Source organism: Pyrus communis, chromosome 3 (assembly GCF_963583255.1).
Source record: "Pyrus communis chromosome 3, drPyrComm1.1, whole genome shotgun sequence".
Taxonomy (NCBI): Eukaryota; Viridiplantae; Streptophyta; class Magnoliopsida; order Rosales; family Rosaceae; genus Pyrus; species Pyrus communis.
In genome coordinates, this window is record NC_084805.1 from 3016488 (window position 1) to 3036519 (window position 20032).

At 38.1% G+C, this 20032-nt stretch overlaps 2 protein-coding genes and 2 pseudogenes across 3 annotated transcripts; 2 read left to right on the plus strand and 2 right to left on the minus strand.

Moving 5' to 3' along the window:
- Window positions 1–5078: 5078 nt before the first annotated feature.
- On the plus strand, window positions 5079–5650 carry LOC137727659 (uncharacterized; annotated as a pseudogene).
- A 696-nt stretch (window positions 5651–6346) lies between these two features.
- On the minus strand, window positions 6347–9200 carry LOC137727954 (co-chaperone protein p23-1-like). 2 transcript variants are annotated; one of them, XM_068466817.1, is made up of 6 exons: window positions 9103–9200; window positions 7643–7829; window positions 7369–7546; window positions 7113–7270; window positions 6923–6977; window positions 6347–6794 (listed from the first exon to the last, which is right to left on the minus strand). In XM_068466817.1, exons 1-6 carry the CDS (start codon window positions 9105–9107, stop codon window positions 6679–6681), a joined length of 699 nt encoding a protein of 232 aa, XP_068322918.1. In that variant the 5' UTR covers window positions 9108–9200; the 3' UTR covers window positions 6347–6678. The 2 variants fall into 2 exon arrangements, with proteins under 2 accessions (XP_068322918.1, XP_068322917.1); XM_068466816.1 differs by having other exon boundaries at window positions 6347–6797.
- Window positions 9201–13642: 4442 nt separating this feature from the next.
- Window positions 13643–15651, plus strand: LOC137729388 (pentatricopeptide repeat-containing protein At1g34160-like). Its single transcript, XM_068468334.1, has one exon. It carries the CDS (start codon window positions 13685–13687, stop codon window positions 15413–15415), a length of 1731 nt encoding a protein of 576 aa, XP_068324435.1. The 5' UTR covers window positions 13643–13684; the 3' UTR covers window positions 15416–15651.
- A 144-nt stretch (window positions 15652–15795) lies between these two features.
- LOC137729390 (very-long-chain aldehyde decarbonylase GL1-9-like) lies at window positions 15796–19797 on the minus strand (annotated as a pseudogene).
- Window positions 19798–20032: the final 235 nt, after the last annotated feature.

Consider the following 20032-nt stretch of genomic DNA (forward strand, 5'->3'; position numbering starts at 1 on the left):
GTTTTGGGTTAAAACTCATATTTTCTCTAAGCGTTAAAGCAAGTTGGGGTAAGTTTAGAACCTAAAATTTGACTTTTACTTCAGGGGGTTGGAGTAGGTCTTAGACCATCTCTAATGGTAACCTAAAACCTAAAAATATTTAGCCCAGAAAATTTAGGTTTTAGCCCAAAAACAACTTTTCTACTCCAACTCTTCTGACCTAAAATTTTAGCCCTAGATTATCAAATAATAAATTAAGGCTATTTTTTTTAAATTAACTTTAAAAAAAAAAATTATGTAGACTATCCTAAATTAATTTTATGTACATTTTAACCTAAAAATATTTAAATTCCGATAAATTTTGAAAAATCACTAAATCAATACATGAAAATCAAGATAAACCACATAAACTTAATACCAACGACATTTAATAAACCACATAAACTTAAAAAATAAAAAAGACAATTAATAAACCATATAAACTTAATACAATCGAAAACTCATAGACTAAATAAACTTAATAATGATATCCACCATCTTGACTTGGTGATAGACTTGGGTGATAGTCTTGAGATGAATTATCATCTTGAAATATACTCCTTGTGCCATTCCTTCGTAAAATTTCCTTTTGCTTACCATGTAAGTATCTCTTCCTCTCTGGAGTGTATTTGTCGAGGTCCTCCATTATCAAATTAGTTTCGTACCTTTCTTGCTCCCTATCCCCTTCTTCCTTCATGGCCAAAAGCATTTGGGCCGATTCTTCTTGCCAACGACACTAGTTTTCGTTCATTATTGCCATTTTGCTAGCAAATTGTGCACGTGTCGGATCTTAGGACTTCCCTTTTCTCTTTACCTCCTTTTGCTTATCTCTACCCGGGGGCCTTGCAAAAGAAGAAGTTGGGGTCATTTATTCGACACCTTCATTGTCGACAAAATTCACACCTTCATTGACATCATTTAGGGGTGGGGCTTCATTATGAAATAATCTTCCACATTGTTGGTTCGCATCGGTTCCCCACCTCGGACAATCCTTGAGGATGTTCCAAGCATGATGCAACTTAAAAGCTTGATTTTTTGGTGTAGTTCTTGTCTTGTAAATTGCCATTGCTTTGTCACCCTATGCAACAAATACATAAAAACAATTAGTTGCAAAATGCTATTATGTACATGACAACTAAAATATCAACAAATAAACTCACAATTTTTGAAGCGCCCCTTCTACTAGGCATGTCAACCATGGCTCTCTCCAAGCTTCCTTTCCACAAAGTGCACGCTTTGTTGATAATCTTCCACCGATCATAAACACCACCAACTTCCCTTCGACCGGCGTTGGAGTTTTCCTGGAACTTATCAACGATTTTACCCCATAAAACCTTTCTATTTTGATTGGTGCGGACGGCACCATCTTCGCTAATCGAAATCCATGTCAAACATAAAGCAATATCTTCGTCAAAGGTCCAATTATGACCTCTAACATGCTCTTTTGCCATCTTGAAAATTCTAGAAATGAGAATAAATGGTATAAAGAAAAATTGGAAGAATTGTAGGAGAAAAGTGAGTTTTGTGTGGATGTTTGAACAAATACATAGGTATTTATAGAGTTTTTGGTTGAATTTTAAGTTAAATAATTTTTTAAAATTATTCTAGCCGTTGGATTTAAATTCGGACCGTTAGATCTTTTTTTTACCGTTATATTTAATTATATTTGATTTAAGCCGTTGGATTCAATAAATATATAAATATAAAACTAAAAAAAAAATTTGAACCTGGACCGTTGGATTAACCAACGGCCCATTTAAATGTCACCGTTGGATTATAAAAAGTAGCCGTTGGGCTGCTTTTTGCATTGACTGCTGAGGGAACACCCCCACGTGGGGCTGTCGGTTGGCTGAAGATGCCTCATGCGTGGGCGAGTCAGGAAAGGGAACTGGGCTTCACAGCCCCAGTTTCAATCTCAGTTGGTGGGGCCCATTTTGGTTTGTGGCTTAAAACTAGGCTGGTATTTGACCCTCAAATGAGTTTTAGATTTTAGGTTAATTTTGGGTCATGGGTTGGAGTGGATTTTTGGGATTGGGGGGGGGGGGGGGAAGGGGAAATTTTAGGTTATAAGTCATCATTGGAGATGGTCTTAGTGTGACATCCCACATCGCCCAGGGGAGTGATCCTTATATGTATATTCTCATCCCTACCTAGCACGAGGCCTTTTGGGAGCTCACTGGCTTAGGAACTCCGAAGTTAAGCAAGAAGGGGGTTAGAGCACTTTCAGGATGGGTGACCCACTGGGAAGTTGCTTGTGAGTTTCCAAAAACAAAACTGTGAGGGAATGGTAAGCCCAAAACGGACGATATCTTGCTACAGTGGTGGAGCGGACCTGGTAAGTGATCCGCCCCGGGCTGGGATGTGACAATTGGTATCAAAGCCTAACCCTAGTCGCGTGTGTGCCGACAAGGACGTTGGGCCCCTAAGGGGGGTGGATTGCGACATCCTACATCGCCCAGGGAAGTGATCCTTATATGTATATTCTCATCCCTACCTAGCACGAGGCATTTTGGGAGCTCACTCGTGAGTTTCCAAAAACAAAACCATGAGGGAATGGTAAGCCCAAAACGGACAATATCGTGCTACGGTGGTGAAGCGGACCCGGGAAGTGATCCGCCCCGGGCCGGGATGTGACACTTAGTGCTTTTGTACTCAAAATCACCTTTATCAAAAATATTTACGCTCGTTTTAAAAACACTTTCAAATGAGTTCTTAATCTCTTAAGAAGTTGTAGGATATTTCTACTTACAATTTATGAAATTTTTTGAAGGCCCAAGTCCCAATTTTGTACAATTGTTAATAATTCGTAAGTTATTTATGAAAATGTTCTTCTGTGCGGAAAGCCATCCTACCACTTTACTTATTCGCATAAAATACAAATATAAAGAATTTTACTTGAGGGTTTTTATGATGTTTTGAGTATTGAACACTTCTAAATTTTTAATAGTTAAATATTAAAAATTAAAATCAACGATTAAAAAGTTTAAATATCATATACTTTGAAACATCATATAGAATTTTTCCTTTCTAAAAACAGATCCACCAAAATGAGCTCATGGAGATCCTAACGTTGAGGTTACCTCTTTGTGTGTGTTTAATACATGACCGTTTGGACTTTGGAGGCAATAGACACACGGATCTTTCAATTAATTTTCGGAAATTACATAGAACAGTGCTATTTAGGGGTGGGATTTTTTGTCAAATTACTATACCAACTGAATTACCAACCGTACCATACCAAAGTTATGCCAAAAAATTTGTACCATTGATAATGGTACGGTATTTGTACCGTACCATATATTTTTGATACGGTAATGGTATTCAAAATCATTACCAACGGTATAATGTACCGTACCACTACTATTAATATTATATTATTTATTTATTCATTTATATATATTTAGGTATTATTATCATTATATATGCACTTTATATTTTTTTTTCCTAGTCATTTATCCAATCAACTCACCCTCTAACCTCTATTTTCCCAATAAAAAAACTTAAGCCTTCTTGTGCTGCGACTCTTCATCTTTTCACTCATATAGCCACCGACTTCAGCTCTGTTGCTCCAGTTCCGATGACTCTCTCTCTTCGGAGTCCATCTCATCTTCTCTTTCATCAAATTGGGATGTCTTTCTCTCTGACTTTGTCTATTAAGTTAATTTTTGTACAATTTTAAAGAATGTAGATTAGGAATCTTTGTACTATTTTTTTTTAGGGATATTGGGTTCTTTCAACAATTCTTCCATCTATTTACTTCTTGTTTCTTAAATGAATCTCTATAAAATTCTCATAATTAAATAAAAAAAGTTTTAAAAATCCAAAGGGAGTGGCCAAAACATGTTCGAGCCCTGAATTGGGTTGGAAAAAACAATCAAATTTTGGCCCAAAATAAAGTGGTAATTACCATTACCATACCATGTCAACCGAACTATTTGGCATGCTGAAATTCGGTATACCGAAAGTTTGGCACGATAATGGTAATAGATTTTGTAGAAAGAGAATTCCTGAGCTTAGAAATTAAAACATGAGATGTGCGTGTAAACTAGAGTGGATAGCACCACCAATTATCTAATATTGATGATACTATTTTATGGGTTTTGTTGTTTCAAACTTGACTGCACAATTGCAACTCATGATTTTGATGGGTTTTGTTCATATTTCATTGTTTTGCACTAGTTGGTTGTACCTTGTTTCTGCATCTTCCATATCTAACTTCACTAACATTATTGGTGTGAGCAAAACAAGACCTTAGAAATTCAAGAGAATTGGAGTAACAGAAGTAGCGCTAAAGAAGATGACACTTTAAATGTTCAAAAGCAAGAACATTAGGTAAGAGCAACAAAGGGCACTGGAAATTAAACTTAGATTCCTCCTAAAACCCTTAAAAATCAGTAACACCGAAAAACCAACAAACCGCCGCACATAAAACCAATGTAGGGTTCCCGGTACATGTGTGTCCGTATGGTTCAGACAAACTGAACAATATTTACTTGTTGAAACATTGTTTTTGAGAGGTAGAAAGACGTCAGTTCAGAGAGAAAGTTTCTCCCCGTTCGTCGCCCCCATCTCTTCATTTCCTTTTCTTTCTAAGGCTATCTTTGTAACATGGGAACAATGATCGAAGAAATGGAGAGCAAGCTGAGAAATTCACCCGATCAGACTTAAACTTAGGCCATGCCTTCGAAAGCAATGGATTTACCACTTATCTGCTGTCCCAGAGGGACTAGAACCATTGTGCAGTTGTGACTGAAGCGTAGGGCTTACAACGGCTTTCTACTTCCATCATTGGATTTTAAAGTTCATTGAGCAGGATCGGGAGACACGCATCTTTTACTTACAGTGAACACCGTGACACTTTTTAAGCCATTAATTGAAGAGAAAGCAATGGCTAGGATTGTATCTAGTTAAACTGCAGAGAGGCTGATCAGTTTTGTGGTAAATTTGGTCTGTTCATGACGTACACAAATGGTCAAGGGTGTTTTCCTTCGTATGGCTTTGGTTACTTGTCTTCTGTGGGTTTTGACTACTCTTCGTAAAAGTTGGTTATTGTGTAGTGGATGGTTTTTTGTTTTCCGGCTGGAGAACCCAATTTATATGGGCGATTCTATCTGCCGAAGAACAAAGAACTTGGAGATATGTTTCTGTCAAAATCTTGGATTCGCCACGCCCAAAAACAAAAAGCAAGCGTTGGAGGTACGTCTAGGGATGGGGGAGAAACTGCGAGCTTAAGTATCCATGGTTCTTAAGCTATGAGTTTCAAGTCTAGTAATCCGTTTCTCATGGTCAAAATGCAACCATCATACATAGCAATTCACTTGGTAAACTTCCTCGCGGTTTGTACAATCCCAGTTCATATTGGAATATGAATTAGGAATGAAACAGCTTAAGGAGCAACAGAACTACATAACAACCCGCTTTTTGGTTTGTTTTTATATTTTGTTTGTGATGTTTGCAGAGACTATCTGTACCGTTTGTTAAGCAATATGTCTTTGAATGCAAGAGTCTATGATGGTTGGAAAGCATTTGTGCGCGAAAATCGTCCGAAAGTAGGGAATGCTTGTGTGATTGAGCTGATAGTAAGAGCCGCACTCGTAAAGTCACATTCAAGGTTGGCATGTGCCGTGCTTAAGACACAGAGTGATACATTAAACAAGACATAAGATATTGTAGTCTCTGTGAACACTACTATTAATTGTCACGTGTTAATAAACTTCATCCTTCTTAACTTTGTTGTCATATAAACTTAACACATGTCAATCAATGATAGAAGTCACAGAAGGACTCTTTTATCTTCCCTATACACGAGGACTTCCATGACAAGGACCGCAGGTGGGTTGACAAAACAACGTTTCCAAGTAAATCACCATGGCACATAGCGGTAAAAAAGTCTCAATTCTCATGACGATCTGATTAGCTATTCATCATCGGATCAAACTCATTGCAGTATGAACAATTAGACATGATGCCACTAATTAACAAGCTCAACAAGTTTAAAGTAGCAAGAAAACCCTCAAAACCCGGCAACGCAGGGCTAACCTTTGTGGAATCCACTTTCTTTTTCCCGTCTCTCTCTTCTTGTAGAACAGGAGCAATTGACAGGAATTTGAATCTCCTTGTGATATAAAACTAAATCAACCTCCTGACAGGCAAAAAAATCAAGACAGACATAAACCGAAAAATAGTTCCTCAGAAACCCTAACTTTTCTAGTGTGATCACTAAATTATTGAGGGGCTATGTTTAGCCTTTTCGTTGGAGATGGTGATGAATATGACTGAGATGCATACTATACAATGACTAAAAACCATACATCAACATCTTCACCGGTAATGAACAAGCCGATATCTAATACATGGTAAATTCCAATATCCGCGAATCACAGTAAGTGGGAAGATAATAAAGCTTCCGTTGCCAACGGTAGTCGTCTCACGAACAATCAGGCTGGCTACCCCTCGTGATAAAACCATAAACAAAACGTAAAGGAACCCCTTTTGTGAAGGCGAAGCAAAGCAATCACAAAGCTGTGTCGGGAAATAAAAACATATTCAAGTGCATGTCGAAACAGGGAGTAGCGTTGGCTTTGAAGACGCTGTAAACAAGGCTTTGAAAACTTCAACTTTTGCGGTAACACCCGCATACTTTCTGAATCTTTTGCATCGTCAGACAGAAGCCTTTGCGTCATGCTCAGCACTCGCAGGAGGTTTGGCATCAGATTCTCCAGCAGCGGATGGTGGTTGGTCAGCAGCTTCGTCCTCTGTGTCACTATCATCATTCTCTGCTGGTAGTACAAGACGGTTAATTTAAATGTCAGTGATAAATTGTACGCTAATCTGCAGTAACTAGTCCACTTCCAACAAACAAGATCATGCAGCTAGAATGGACTATATAGATTGTGAAACTCACCATCAAACTTGCCAAGAGCGTCAGCACTCGAGCCACCGCCACCCATGTTCAACTTCTGAAATAACAGAACGCAAGAAATTGTTTATCGTAATAAATAATTTAATATAAACAATCCTATAGTCAGGTGATGGTATAGCTACTTATACTAGTATAAACAATTCAACAATAAGGCGATAGTATAACTACTTACAGACATATCAAAGTCCCCAAAGTTCATATTGTTTCCAAGTCCCCCGAGGTTCATATTGTTTCCGAGTCCTCCAAAGTCCATATTGTTTCCGAGTCCTCCAAAGTCCATATTGTTTCCGAGTCCACCAAAGTCCATATTATTTCCAAACCCACCTGGACCTGGAAACCAGAATTAAAGCCAAAAGCATACAATCAGAATTCCTCAAGGAAACTATGACAATACAGATAGAGATTTAGAAAGGATGAGAAACACTCACCGCCTTCGTCACCTTTCACTTCTTCAGGCTCCTCATCTTCATCAACCCATTTATCCCAATCCACTTTCAGAAAAATAGGAGCTTTTCCCTGCTGTTTTATCAACCTGCTCCACCATTTTTCCTCAGCTTTTTTCACTAGGTAACAGATATTTCTCAAGCCAACACTAGACTTGGTCTCCTACAAGTAAAACAATATGTTAGTCCCATAATTGATTACCGTACGATATCCTAGTAAAATGAAATAAATCCATGATGGTTATGGCGAGAAAATTACATTTACATCAATCTTGTCATAGAGATCAAGGTCAACTTCATAAGGTGTCTTCTCTGGTCCAACAGTAGCAGAGAACAAAAACTTTCCTTCAGGCTCCAGTTTAAGCTTTACATCTTGGGCATCCGGCAAGTCAATAGTTATGTAGACAATATCAGACCTCTGGGCCCATTTCACATTAGGATGTCGGCTGAAATGTAAATGTTTAAATGAAAAATTAGTAAAGATTAAAGTACAAAACAATTGAGGTAAATCATATACTCCAGAACAAAAAGCTTTTAGAAATATAAACTTAAAATATTATCCATAATGCTAGCAACTTCTTCTAACACTTACTTTCAACTTTCTAATATCATAGTTTTTTTTTTTGCTTTTTTCACTTCTGCAATCAGTACCGTCCAATCTTTGAAAATTTCATTAAATTGGATGGTAGAGTGCCTACAAATGTTAGGCAGGCTGCTACAAGGATAGTAGACCCAAAAGTTCCATCTTACCCGCCAATTGCTAAATGTTAAATTTCTTGAACTACACAACATATGCCAAATACCCGAACAGTTAGAGAACACTGGACATTCGTTGTACTCAATCTGCATATATCCCAGGACCAAGAAAGTTATGAAGCAACATAAATGAAACTGTACAGCAGGTGTACAGCAGGGAACAAAGACTATGAAACTGGCACTCAAGTACTGTAAGACAAATCAGACTAGCATTCATCAAACCAAAGCTTGTAGCTGCTAGCAATTAGTTGTTAAAATCCTACACTAATCAACCGTTCCTGCACATCTATCTAGCTTTATTCGCATCCCGTCAATAATAAAACGCGTTCAAGCACATAGTTGCAGCTTGCACAAATAAGGCATTTTAAGTGTGATAAACAGAAAAAGGAAATGGAAACAAGAGTTTAGTAAAAATAGGAATAGATAAAATAAAGCCGAAAAAGAAAGACCGGCACAACAATTGCACAAATTAACTAGCTTTCTACAACATACAAAAAAGAGTGAGAAATCTAATTCAGCAATTCCCTTCCTAATTAGGTCTGGTATTAATTGAAACAAAATCTCAGTAAATCCTTTGAAAAATAAAACTCATAGCCCCTGTTTGGTTGCAGAGAAAACGAAAAGGAAAAAAGACAATATATTTCCATTCAATTACTTAGTTAAATCAAATAACAGGTAATTTCCATGAAACGAAAAACAAATCATTCAGAATTAAAACCCTAAACCTCTACTGAACCCAACACACAAACCAAGGCGTCTACACAGATTCAAGTTTCCATATTCACAGATAACTCAATTTCCATCACTTTCTCAGCAACCAAACAGAAAATAACTGAAAAGGTAAAGACGAAAAATTGGAAAACCTAACTCAAACCCTATGCTTCTTATGCAACCCCAAAAGAAGAAAAGAAAAATATCGAAAGTAAATGTAAATTAAAAGAAAACAGGATCTAAGAGCAACACCTCATATCGGCGTATCGATCCTTTGCTCAGAAACAGCGTTTACTTCGCACTGAGAGAGAGAGAGAGAGAGAGAGGACGGAGTGGTTTATAGAGGAAAGTTAAAGGAGTTTTAGTGTTATTTATAGATTTCTGGACGGTAAAAGTTTAACGAAAACTAACGAAAAGTTTAAAAATAATGAATAGTATTAAGAAAATATATAAATGTAATTTTTTTGTTAAAAATGAATAATATTGGGAATGTTTTGTTAAAATTCTCTAAAATTTAGTATTTTACACATTTATTTTTATTTTTCAGACAAATTTGTTAGTTTTTTACATTAATTTTTTTTTTAATTTATTCATTTCAACAGCTAAAATTTAAATTTTTTTATAAAAAAGTAAAAATTGATGCGAATTCTAGTCTTACATTTTGTTTTGTTTTTTGTCAACAAAAACGTAGTTTTGGATTAGATGGTGCCGTGTGTCTCCATGCTTTGTGCAAGTTTTAGATATTTTGAGGTGGGACTTGGTTGGGTGCTACCTCACCGTTGGGAGGGATACCTGAATGGTGTCATTGTCAAGACTCAAATGCTGGCTTTGTTGATGCTTTTCCAGGGACCGGGAGTGTTCATCAGTTTACTCACACGTTGCAGATTGAGGCGATGATTTGTTTCTCTATTAAAAAGACGATACAATGTAGTTTACTAAATATAATCTTCATAGCATTTTACCGTCTTTTTAATGTAAATGTCAATGTTATGTGGACTGAGTTTTTCTTGGCCTTCATGACATTTACATTTCTTGGTCTTCATGTTTAGATTTAGGCTCATTATCGATAAATTATCTATCGTTTCTTTCATAAACAATGAATTTATATTTCTTGTGCTTATGATAAGAATCGCTCATATTGTAAATCATTATATGGAGATTATGTCTAAAAATTTAATTATAATTATAATAAATAGATAGACAGTTCGTAATATTTTTATCAATACTGACCATTTGGTCTAGGTGCATTTTTGTTCACCATTCTCAATTGGTGGTAATGCTCACCACCTATTTATCACCGTTAAATGAATTTAAATTTTGAAATTTGTATATATCCACTACACAGATTTCAAATTTAAACTCTTATAACGGTGATAAGTAAGTTGATGCTCTAACTTGAAAATGATAAGCAAAAATATTCCCATTTAATTTTGTCCTATTTGATGACTAAAACGATCTCTTATATGCACATCTCAAATTTATATTTGGAAAACCGACTACCCCGTCCCTCCCTGCTCCCAATGGAGGAGGATTCTACCCTTCCATCTGATGCGTGATTTATACGCACACAAATTAAACCCTCTTTTTGTCAATTGTAGTATATGTATAAGTAGGGATCGTTCTGGACCGGGGATTAGGAGGGATTGCAAATCACTTGGAAACTTGACTCAAAAACGTAAAAACACAAAATAAATGTATTTCTAACTAATCTAACACTTTAAAATAAATGGGGGATTGGTTTTGGATGAATTTAAACTAAATGCACAGATTCTAATTAAAACAGATTATAAAAACGAAATTGATAAAATAGAATGATGAAAAACTAGTTAGAGGGTTCCTTATCCACACATGAACATATGCATATAATTTGATTCCCAGTTATGACTTCAACGAACGATGAATGACAATGCTCCAAGTTAATTAGGTTCGCTTAAACTAACTTTCAGATTTCCCTAGATTCATTGGATTGAATGGAATACGCATTACAACCAAATTATTCCTAATCAAAGTCCCTAACCATAGAATACGCATGATAGAGACATTCAACAAAGATCATTAAGTTCAACGGAAATCATAAACATCGACTAGGCATTCATAACTATGGAATACGCATGTTAATCCAGCCTAGGGTTTACTAAACACAATCGTGACTAGCGATCTTTACTACTCATGAATATAAGTTCATAACGATTAGGTGAAATTCCCTTATATCCTAGCATCAAGTTTAGGCATGCAAATTAAGTGTCGACCCTCAACCCACATACATAAACAAGTTCTTAATCAAAACAGAAAAGTAAACCACATCTAAAGTTCATGAATTCATAACTGGAGTAAATCAAATCATAACCAACATATGTCCATGGCTTCAAATTCACCTCTAACTAAAAAGAAATTAGTTCCACATGTTTAACATAATTGAACAACAAGTTAAATTAAACATGAAAACAGAAACAAGAAAAGAAAGAACAAATTGATGGAAAGTTAGCTACGGGGTTCATCTCCACATATGTTATACTTGCATAATAAAAAGATTTCCAATTGCGTTTCAATAAACCATTAATTCTCAACACTCCAAGTTAATTAGATCCGCTTAAATTAACCTTCAAATCTTCCTAACGTTATTGAATTGGATGATTGCATACGACAACCCAAAACATTCCCCACAAGTCCCCTACATGATTGCATAATAGAGATACAAGCAAGAATCATTACGCTCTATGAAAATTATAAGTGTTGACGAGGCATTCGTTACTATGGAATACGCATGAAACTTATGCCAAGAATTCGTTTAACGCGATTGTTTATAAGCAACCTCCACTACTTGTGAATATAAGTTCGTAACTATTAGGTGAAACTCACTTATATTCTAGCGTCATATTCATGCATGAAAATTAAGTGTGCACTCTCAATAAACATACATAAATAAGTTATCAATCAAACAGTTAAACGAATTGAATCCACACTTATGAAATGCAATTAGAAGTAATCAAATCAAAATGCAAGCATAAACATATATTTCGAATTCCCCCTAGCAAAGGGGGGTTTAGTTCCTCATGGTACAAAACAAAGAGAATCAAAGAAACACCTAAACATTCCAACAACTCAAACTTGAATTGTATGAACGTTTAGGCCCTCTTCTCTTCCATTCCTCATTCGTACAAAACAAAGAGTATTGAAATTAAACATTGAAATCAAAGAAACACCTAAACATTCCAACAACTCAAACTTGAATTGTATGAACGTTTAGGCACTCTTCTCTTCCTTTTCGTTGTAGCACAAGGTCTAAGGATAGTTTGATGGTGTGAATGGTTTGGGGAGTGGTGAAAATGGAAGGATGGTGTTTGGATTGTAAGGGAGAGCACGGCACAAGGGAGTTTGATGGTCTACATTCTGAAATGGAAGAGTTTTGTGACTGAAATATGTATGAATGAGAATGAATGAATTGTGGCTGAAATGCATGCTTATTTATAGGTAAATAAGAGGGAACATGACAGCTAGGAGGTGGGTGGAAATCTGAAATGGTGATGGGAGATGCATGTGGCTGATTTATGCATGTGATTAAAGGGTGGGAGTGCATGTGCTTTGACAGAAATAAAAGGGATAATGCACGGCTTTGAGAGGAATTGTGCTGAAATTGAATGTGAAAGCATGTGCAATGAATATGTGGCTGCATGTGTGGTGCAATGATGAAGGAATAATCTGAAAATGCAAGGTGAAATGAAGTGGAATGACAATGGCATGTGGAATGGCTGGAAAGTGTATGAAACTCACGGCAATGATGGTGATTTTCTGGTGGTGAATGGTAATGCAATGTGTTTGCATGTGAATTAAAGCTATGTGAATGATTAGGGTGAATGTGCATGTGCTTTGACATCTAGGATGAATTAATTAAAGGGAGTGCATGTGGCTTGGCTGTAATGAATGGAATGCAATCTGAAATGGGAGATGGAATGGGATGCACGGCAATGATGGTGTTTGTGTGAATGATGGCAGATTGTGTGGGTGAGTGATTAGGTTGGAAATGCATGTGAATGCAAGGTGTGAATGATTATGAGTGCATGTGGGTGAATTAAAGGATGGAATGCATGTGAATTAGGTTGGAAATCTGATGGGAACTCACGGCATTAAGTGGAGTGAAATGATTGAATGTTTAATGGTTGCATGTGGCTGAAATGAAGTGTGTATGCATGTGCACGGCACAAAGGGAAATGGTTTTGATGAATGGCTGATTAGAATCTAGGGTGAATGGTGTGTACGGTTTTTGGGAGGGAAAGTGTGTTGGATGATTTATGGAGATGGATGTGGATTAAAGGAATGCATGTGCAATGGATATAGGAAAGGTTTAAATGTCCTAGAACTAAAGGGAACAAGGTTCCAACACTTTGGTCTTCAATTAGGTCTTCAATTTCGTCCAACACTTTGGCTCCAAGCATAAGTTATCCATCCTTAGCCCAAAAGTGCTCCAAAATTCTCCAAAATGCATCTTTTTGCTCCTTTAGCCCTTTGGACCTACAAACACACGAAAATAATTTAAAGTACTAAAATAACTAAAGAAACATAACGTAAATGCACGAGAACAAGCCATTTAAGTCGCATGAATATGCTCCTATCACCATCCCCTCCTATTTGAACAGTTACGGTTAAACCACGTCAACATCTTATATTGATTTTTTTTATAGAGATAATAAGATAAAAAATAATGTATAAGATGAGAGAATGAAAGAGGATGAAAATAGGAGGATAAATAATCCTCCTCTACCCCCAACAACAAAAAGAGCAAAAAAAAGTAGATACAAAAGGGCTTCCCACTCTTAGAGTGTCATGGGCATGGAATATGGCCAACTTGGAGTCCTTGTTACAGAAATGCACCTCCCTCGCGTGCATCAAGCAGCTCCAAGCGCACCTTCTTACCAGTGGCAAATTCCAATTCTACCCCTCCCTCACCACCACACTCCTCGAGCGCTGCGCCCTCTCCCCCGTCGCCAACCTCCCTTACGCCACAGCCCTCTTCCGCCACCTCCAAAACCCTTCCACCAATCAATGGAACGCCGTCGTTCGAGGCCTCGCCCAGAGCCTCCAACCCACCCAAGCCATCGCATGGTACAAGACCATGTCCCAAGCTTCCCAGAAAATCGACGCCCTCACGTGCTCCTTCGCTCTAAAGGCGTGCGCACGGGCATTGGCTTTCTCTGAGGCAATGCAGATTCACTCGCAGATTGTACAGTTCGGATTTGGAGCCGACGTGCTGCTGCGAACCACTTTGCTGGACGTCTATGCGAAAGTGGGTGATTTGGGGTTTGCACAGAAGGTGTTTGATGAAATGGGTCAAAGAGATATTGCTTGTTGGAATGCTTTAATTTCTGGGTTGGCTCAGGGGAATCGACCCACTGAAGCTTTAGCTTTGTTTCAGAGAATGAGCGAGGAAGAGGGTTTGAAGCCTAATGAAGTCACGGTTCTCGGTGCACTTTCCGCCTGTTCGCAATTGGGTGCACTCAAAAGAGGAGAGAAAGTACATGCCTATATAATGGATGAGAAGCTTGATAAGCACGTCATTGTTTGCAATGCGGTTATTGATATGTACGCAAAATGCGGCTTTGAGGACAAAGCATATTGGGTGTTTGAGAATATGAAATGTGGGAAGAATCTAATAACGTGGAATACGATGATTATGGCGTTTGCTATGCATGGCAATGGTGACAAAGCACTTGAGCTTTTCGGACAGATGGATAAAACTGAGGTGTGCCCAGATGCAGTGTCGTATCTTGCTGCTTTGTGTGCCTGCAACCATGCCGGGCTGGTGGCAGATGGGGTCAGGTTATTTAATTCGATGGCGGGGCATGGGGTTGCCCCTAATGTTAAGCATTATGGAACTGTGGTTGATTTGCTGGGACGAGCTGGGCGTATTCAAGAGGCTTACGAGATTATAAATTCTATGTCTATGTTTCCTGATGTGGTACTCTGGCAAACTTTACTTGGTGCTAGCAAGACTTATAGGAATGTAGAGATGGCAGAACTGGCGTCTCGGAAACTGATTGAGTTGGGGTCTAAGGGTTGTGGTGATTTCGTGTTGTTATCAAATGTTTACGCGGCTCATGAGAGATGGGATGATGTAGGCAGGGTGAGGGAGGCCATGAAGAAAAGGGATGTGAAGAAAATACCGGGTTTTGGGTACATAGAAGTGGAAGGTGTGATACACAAGTTCGTGAATGGTGATCAAAGCCATACTAATTGGCGTGAGATTTATGCAAAGCTGGATGAGATCATGTTCAGGATTAAAGCCTATGGATATGCGGCCAAGACTAATAATGTGCTGCATGATATAGGGGAGGAGGAAAAAGAGAATGCATTGAGCTACCACTGCGAGAAATTGGCTGTGGCGTTTGGTTTGATTAGTACCAGTGAGGGGACACCAATTCAAGTGATTAAGAACCTAAGAATATGTGAGGATTGCCATGTTGTGATCAAACTTATTTCGAAGGTTTATAACAGGGAAATAATTGTGAGGGATCGAGCCCGGTTTCACAGATTTAAAGAAGGATTATGCTCTTGCAGAGATTATTGGTGACATTCATATGTTATAAACTTATAAAGCAAACTGGAGATTTGAAATAAGTGATTTCCAGTTAATTTGAAGAGGCGTTCTGAAAGAACATATCCCTTCTCTGGTGTTTTGATACTGTTCCAGTGACGGTTAGTAATTTTTTCAACTTGTTTTAGTCCAAATCAGTCATTAGTTGTACACTTCATTCCCAAGGATTCAGGGAAGATAAGTTTGAATGGATCGCCACTGCTGTTAAGCCTTCTCTAGTGACTGGTGAGACACTGTAACTGCAGCACCGCACAAACACACTTTTGCTATACATGGTTGTCTCAGATTTGGGGTGGTAAAACCCTGCAATGAAAAGTTAGATTTTACTCCGTATATCTCTTGTTGATCATACGTAACCACTGTATGGCATGGTATGAGGCAGACAAATTGTCTAGCCAAAATGAGAACTCACCAGCATGTGCTCTCAAGTGTAGAGGAATAAGATTGAGGGTTTGACGCCTCTCAGATGCCCCTCTGGACGTTTGCTTTTTGTTACTGTTAAGTCTCATTTGGAAGCTTATGACTGCATAAAAAAAAGGGAAGGCATACCATTGTTTCAAGAATTTGTTGTAGGTTGAAGAACCTGTATCTCGGGGGATCATGATGCTTAGCGTGCACAGCATTTGGCGCTGAAGTGTGCGTTATACCTAGTGTTCGGACAGGGTTGTGCCAACATACTATGATTCCTATACATGCGTGGATAGCGTCGTGTTGTTGATCAATTCGTTCTACCACCTTGTGCAATGAGGCTTACCGGATTTTGTATGATGGTACCTTTTTCTCCTCTGAAAGCCTGCTCTTTCTGTTGATTATGAAGTGCATGACGGATGTGAGTTGCAAGGATGGTACCACCTTAAATTACTTCACACAGGAGGCCGAGATTAGGAGCGCGATCAAAGACAGGCCGGAAATGTTTATCACACCTTCAGGCTTCAGTTGTAATTATACTTGACCAACAGTGATGATGATGCAGTTTGATAACATAACGCGTTGAAATTGCCCGAGAATAGAGCATTATACTTTAAACAAGTGTGTCTAATTTCTGATATAGTAAGAAGAATTCTGCAATCAAGCTAAACTTGAGATCGTGTTCGTTCGTTTAACTGAATTCTTTGAAGGCACATACAAACAAGTACATCGATGAGGTCTGGACAGGCCTCTTATGCCCCCTTAAAACCAGTGTTTAATAACAATGAACAAAATATGCTACAAATTAGACAGCCAGAATCTCACAATTACAATGCATAAGGCAGGTTGGTGGTTTTAACACAACCAAGCAAAGAGAAAATTACTGTCACAACCAGAAAAGGACTAACCCGAACGACAAAACCCTCCTGCTAGAGCCTGGAACAGAGCCTCGATGTCACGATTCTAATTCAGATTTCCATGAGTGACCGACGCCTCAGCAAAATAATTTCTCAGCGTGAAGTGAGCTTCAATTAGTAAACTGCTGTGATTCAACTATCTTTCATTGCCTTCATTGCCCTCGCTTCAAACCCCCCTTCCGGTCTCTTGACAAGATCATACGGCATGTAGGTGCCAAAAAGTTTATCCCATATCGGGAAAAATGGCTGGGAATAGTTATACTTCAAGCCTTGAAGTTGATGGTGTATGTCATGATAAGCAGTGTTGTTCTGGAATAAAAGATGGAATATATTACCAGGCAACCAAAGCCCACAGTGATCATCGACAGTTTTAATCACGGCAAAGCAGAAGAATATAACAGCTGTTCGTGCTGTCATCCCTGAGACTAGAAACGAGAGAGCCCCGCCAAAAAGTGTCGAGCAAGAGACCCTCAAGTGGGTGATTATAAAGGGCTCCAATTGCATATGGAACAACGAGTCTGTGGTGCTGAGAGTGGACATGGCGATACAGAAACTTATTCTGATGCATGTAGCGGTGCACAAAGTACTGCCATGTATCCATTACTAGCATTGCGATAACAATCTGGACAATCTGCACAGCTATCGAGGGCTGAATTGTGACCCCAGAGATATTTGCCTTCGAGGTCAACTGTAGCAAAAATGCATGAACATTTTAGTCAGAATATTAGTTGATAGAAAGGACCTTCCAAATTGGACATAGAGGTCCTAACAGTTTGCTACAAATATTGATATGAAATCAATGCAAGTTGAGAGAGTTGGGACGGCAAAGTTAGGAAGAACAGAAATCGGAAACAAATGTATTGGTCTTTTCCATCATTGGGGGGAATTAGACACTCCTATGAATAAAGACCTACTATGAGTCACAGATCGTAACAAAATATGGATTGGTTAACGTACAATTGTCTACGCTACATCATTTGTCCAAATTGCAGAGAAGGTAAACAATACACCTCATGTAAGACAGTAAAGCTACTGACTCCACCCATCAACCAACCAAGGCTTTCAATCTCAAAGCGCTGCCAGATCAACCACATTGACTATACACAATTGTAAGTTAAAAACTCTTCAACTTCTAAACAAAAAGAGAAAGGACAAACCCAAGTAAAACAAATATGAAAAAATAAAAAGCCATCTAAGATTAGTATAAATAAAAGCACTGGTAGATAACAGTCATCACATACTACAGCATATTGACTACATCAAAGTCTTCAGTAGTACATGACAAAGCTCAGTGATGACAACGAATCCATCCAGCTAGGTAAGGATGAATATTTATTAAGAGAAACTGCTTCTAACTCACCCACATTGAAAACGATAGGTGTCATCGCTCACATTGTGCTCTGCACATCAATGTTGTCCAGATTTTAAAACATATCTTATAACCTAGATCTCAAAAACATGCCTCCCACGAATATCAGTGTACCAGCAGAGTACCTAAGGAACTGTTATGAATTCAAAGAATGTCTAACATGAAAACATGAGCATCCTTTCAGACATTTTTATGTTTCATTTCCATGTTTCACTGTCTCATGACTAAAAACAGTAGAATTAACAGGTCTCTTCTGTAGTCTCATTTGGTAGGTATGGAAGGTATGGTGTGTGAAGACGCTCCTTGTCAAAGGTTTGATTATTTATCTATTTATTTTTTTTGAAGAACCCATTGGCAAAGGTGGTTGTAAAGTGCTTCACCAAATAATGCAATAATTACAGGTGAATACAAAATCTAGGATTGTAGGATCGGAAATTACACGGCATGCAATTGTACTGAATAATGATATGCATGAACAAAGACATCAAATGAACGGGAAACTTGGAGACTGAGAAGGCATCAAGTTTAGAGCCAAAGTCTAGACGGAATCAAGGAACCAAGACAAGATCAGGACATCGTCAAGCCCTCGGAGTCTTCAAGTAGAGGGTAGCTTGTGTCTAAAGCGTCTAGAACATGTCCATGGTAAACCCAAAATAGAAGGAGAAAGATCGGTACATTGCACCAAGCGACTTTCTACATTAGTGTATCTGAAGGTGATTCTCAAACAGCCTGCAATTGGATCATGTCCAATTCTTAAGAGCCGTCACTCCATACTAATTCCAATAGTTATGCAGGTACTACCTATATATATTTACATCTATGAACATGGATGAAAATGAAGCACATTCCACATAAATTGGCATAATTGAGATAATGAACAAGTTGAAGTAACTGACCAAGAAGAGCCCCTGAGCAACGGTGGCCTGGACGAGCTGTTGAAGCAAAACACCCTTAACGACAGAGGGGAGAGGCATCGAGTTCTTCTCGTCTTCCTCTCTTCTTGTATGCAACCGGTAATTGTCCAAGGGCGGCAACAACTGGTAAGCCCCCGCATACAACCAGTAGACCACAATTGGAGCAAAAGTCCCCATTACCTCATCACTCACATAACCTTCCCAGAACACCATTGTTTTTGTTCTTCTTTCGAAATTTGAATCCAATGGAAGCTTATATCATATATTAGTCCCCAAACAAAATCCACTACATTTACAGTTGAAGATCTAGAATTTGAATGCACATTCTCTGAACCCTGAAAATTAAAAATCAGGGAATAATAAAGGAATAAATGCCAGAGTTTCTGATTGTTTCCTGATAGTAATCAATCAACAATGCACAAGTTACTACTCTTCAAGTTTTCAAATTTTCCTTTTGGAATTTCTCGGAAACCATACAGAGCAGAGAAAGAATTTTACTTACCCAAATACATAAAAAACCACAAAGACATTGTAATCAAATTGAGAGCAGAAGAAGAAATAGGGGTTTGGACCGACTTACAGAGAATGTGGGTTCTCATTCAGATCTAAGGCCCTGTTGGCGCACAGCAATGCAGAAACTCTCTTTTGCCGTTGGCAGTTGTGAGATTCGAACGGATTTAAAATGTAGGAAAAAGGGTTCTGTGATCTTGTTTGGGAGACGAGAAAATTAATGTTGTTTGAATTTTCTCTCTCTTTCCCTGCTGCATTCTCCTTTTATAGCTACTACTATTTTCTTTTCTAAGAAAATAGAAAACTCTTGGTTTAAAAGTTCTCGAATTTTAAGTAAATTACACAAAATTACTTCAATTTTGGGTCGAACGACACTATCATAACTCATCTTTTAAAAATAATAATGTCATACCTCACCTTATGAATTTGTTCCAATGTCAGACATCCGTCAGTTTTTTTGTTAATTTCTCTGTTA

What these genes read in the sequence shown, in the direction of transcription:
- LOC137727954 (XM_068466816.1), bottom strand. An exon ending in AGTGAAAGGTGACGAAGGCG is followed by an intron (nt 7,271 to 7,368) that starts GTGAGTGTTTCT and finishes TCTGGTTTCCAG; the next exon opens with GTCCAGGTGGGTTTGGAAAT. An exon ending in TTGGGGACTTTGATATGTCT is followed by an intron (nt 6,978 to 7,112) that starts GTAAGTAGTTAT and finishes CTGTTATTTCAG; the next exon opens with AAGTTGAACATGGGTGGCGG.
- LOC137729388 (XM_068468334.1), top strand. Translation starts at nt 13,685, where the DNA reads ATGGCCAACTTGGAGTCCTTGTTACAGAAATGCACCTCCCTCGCGTGC.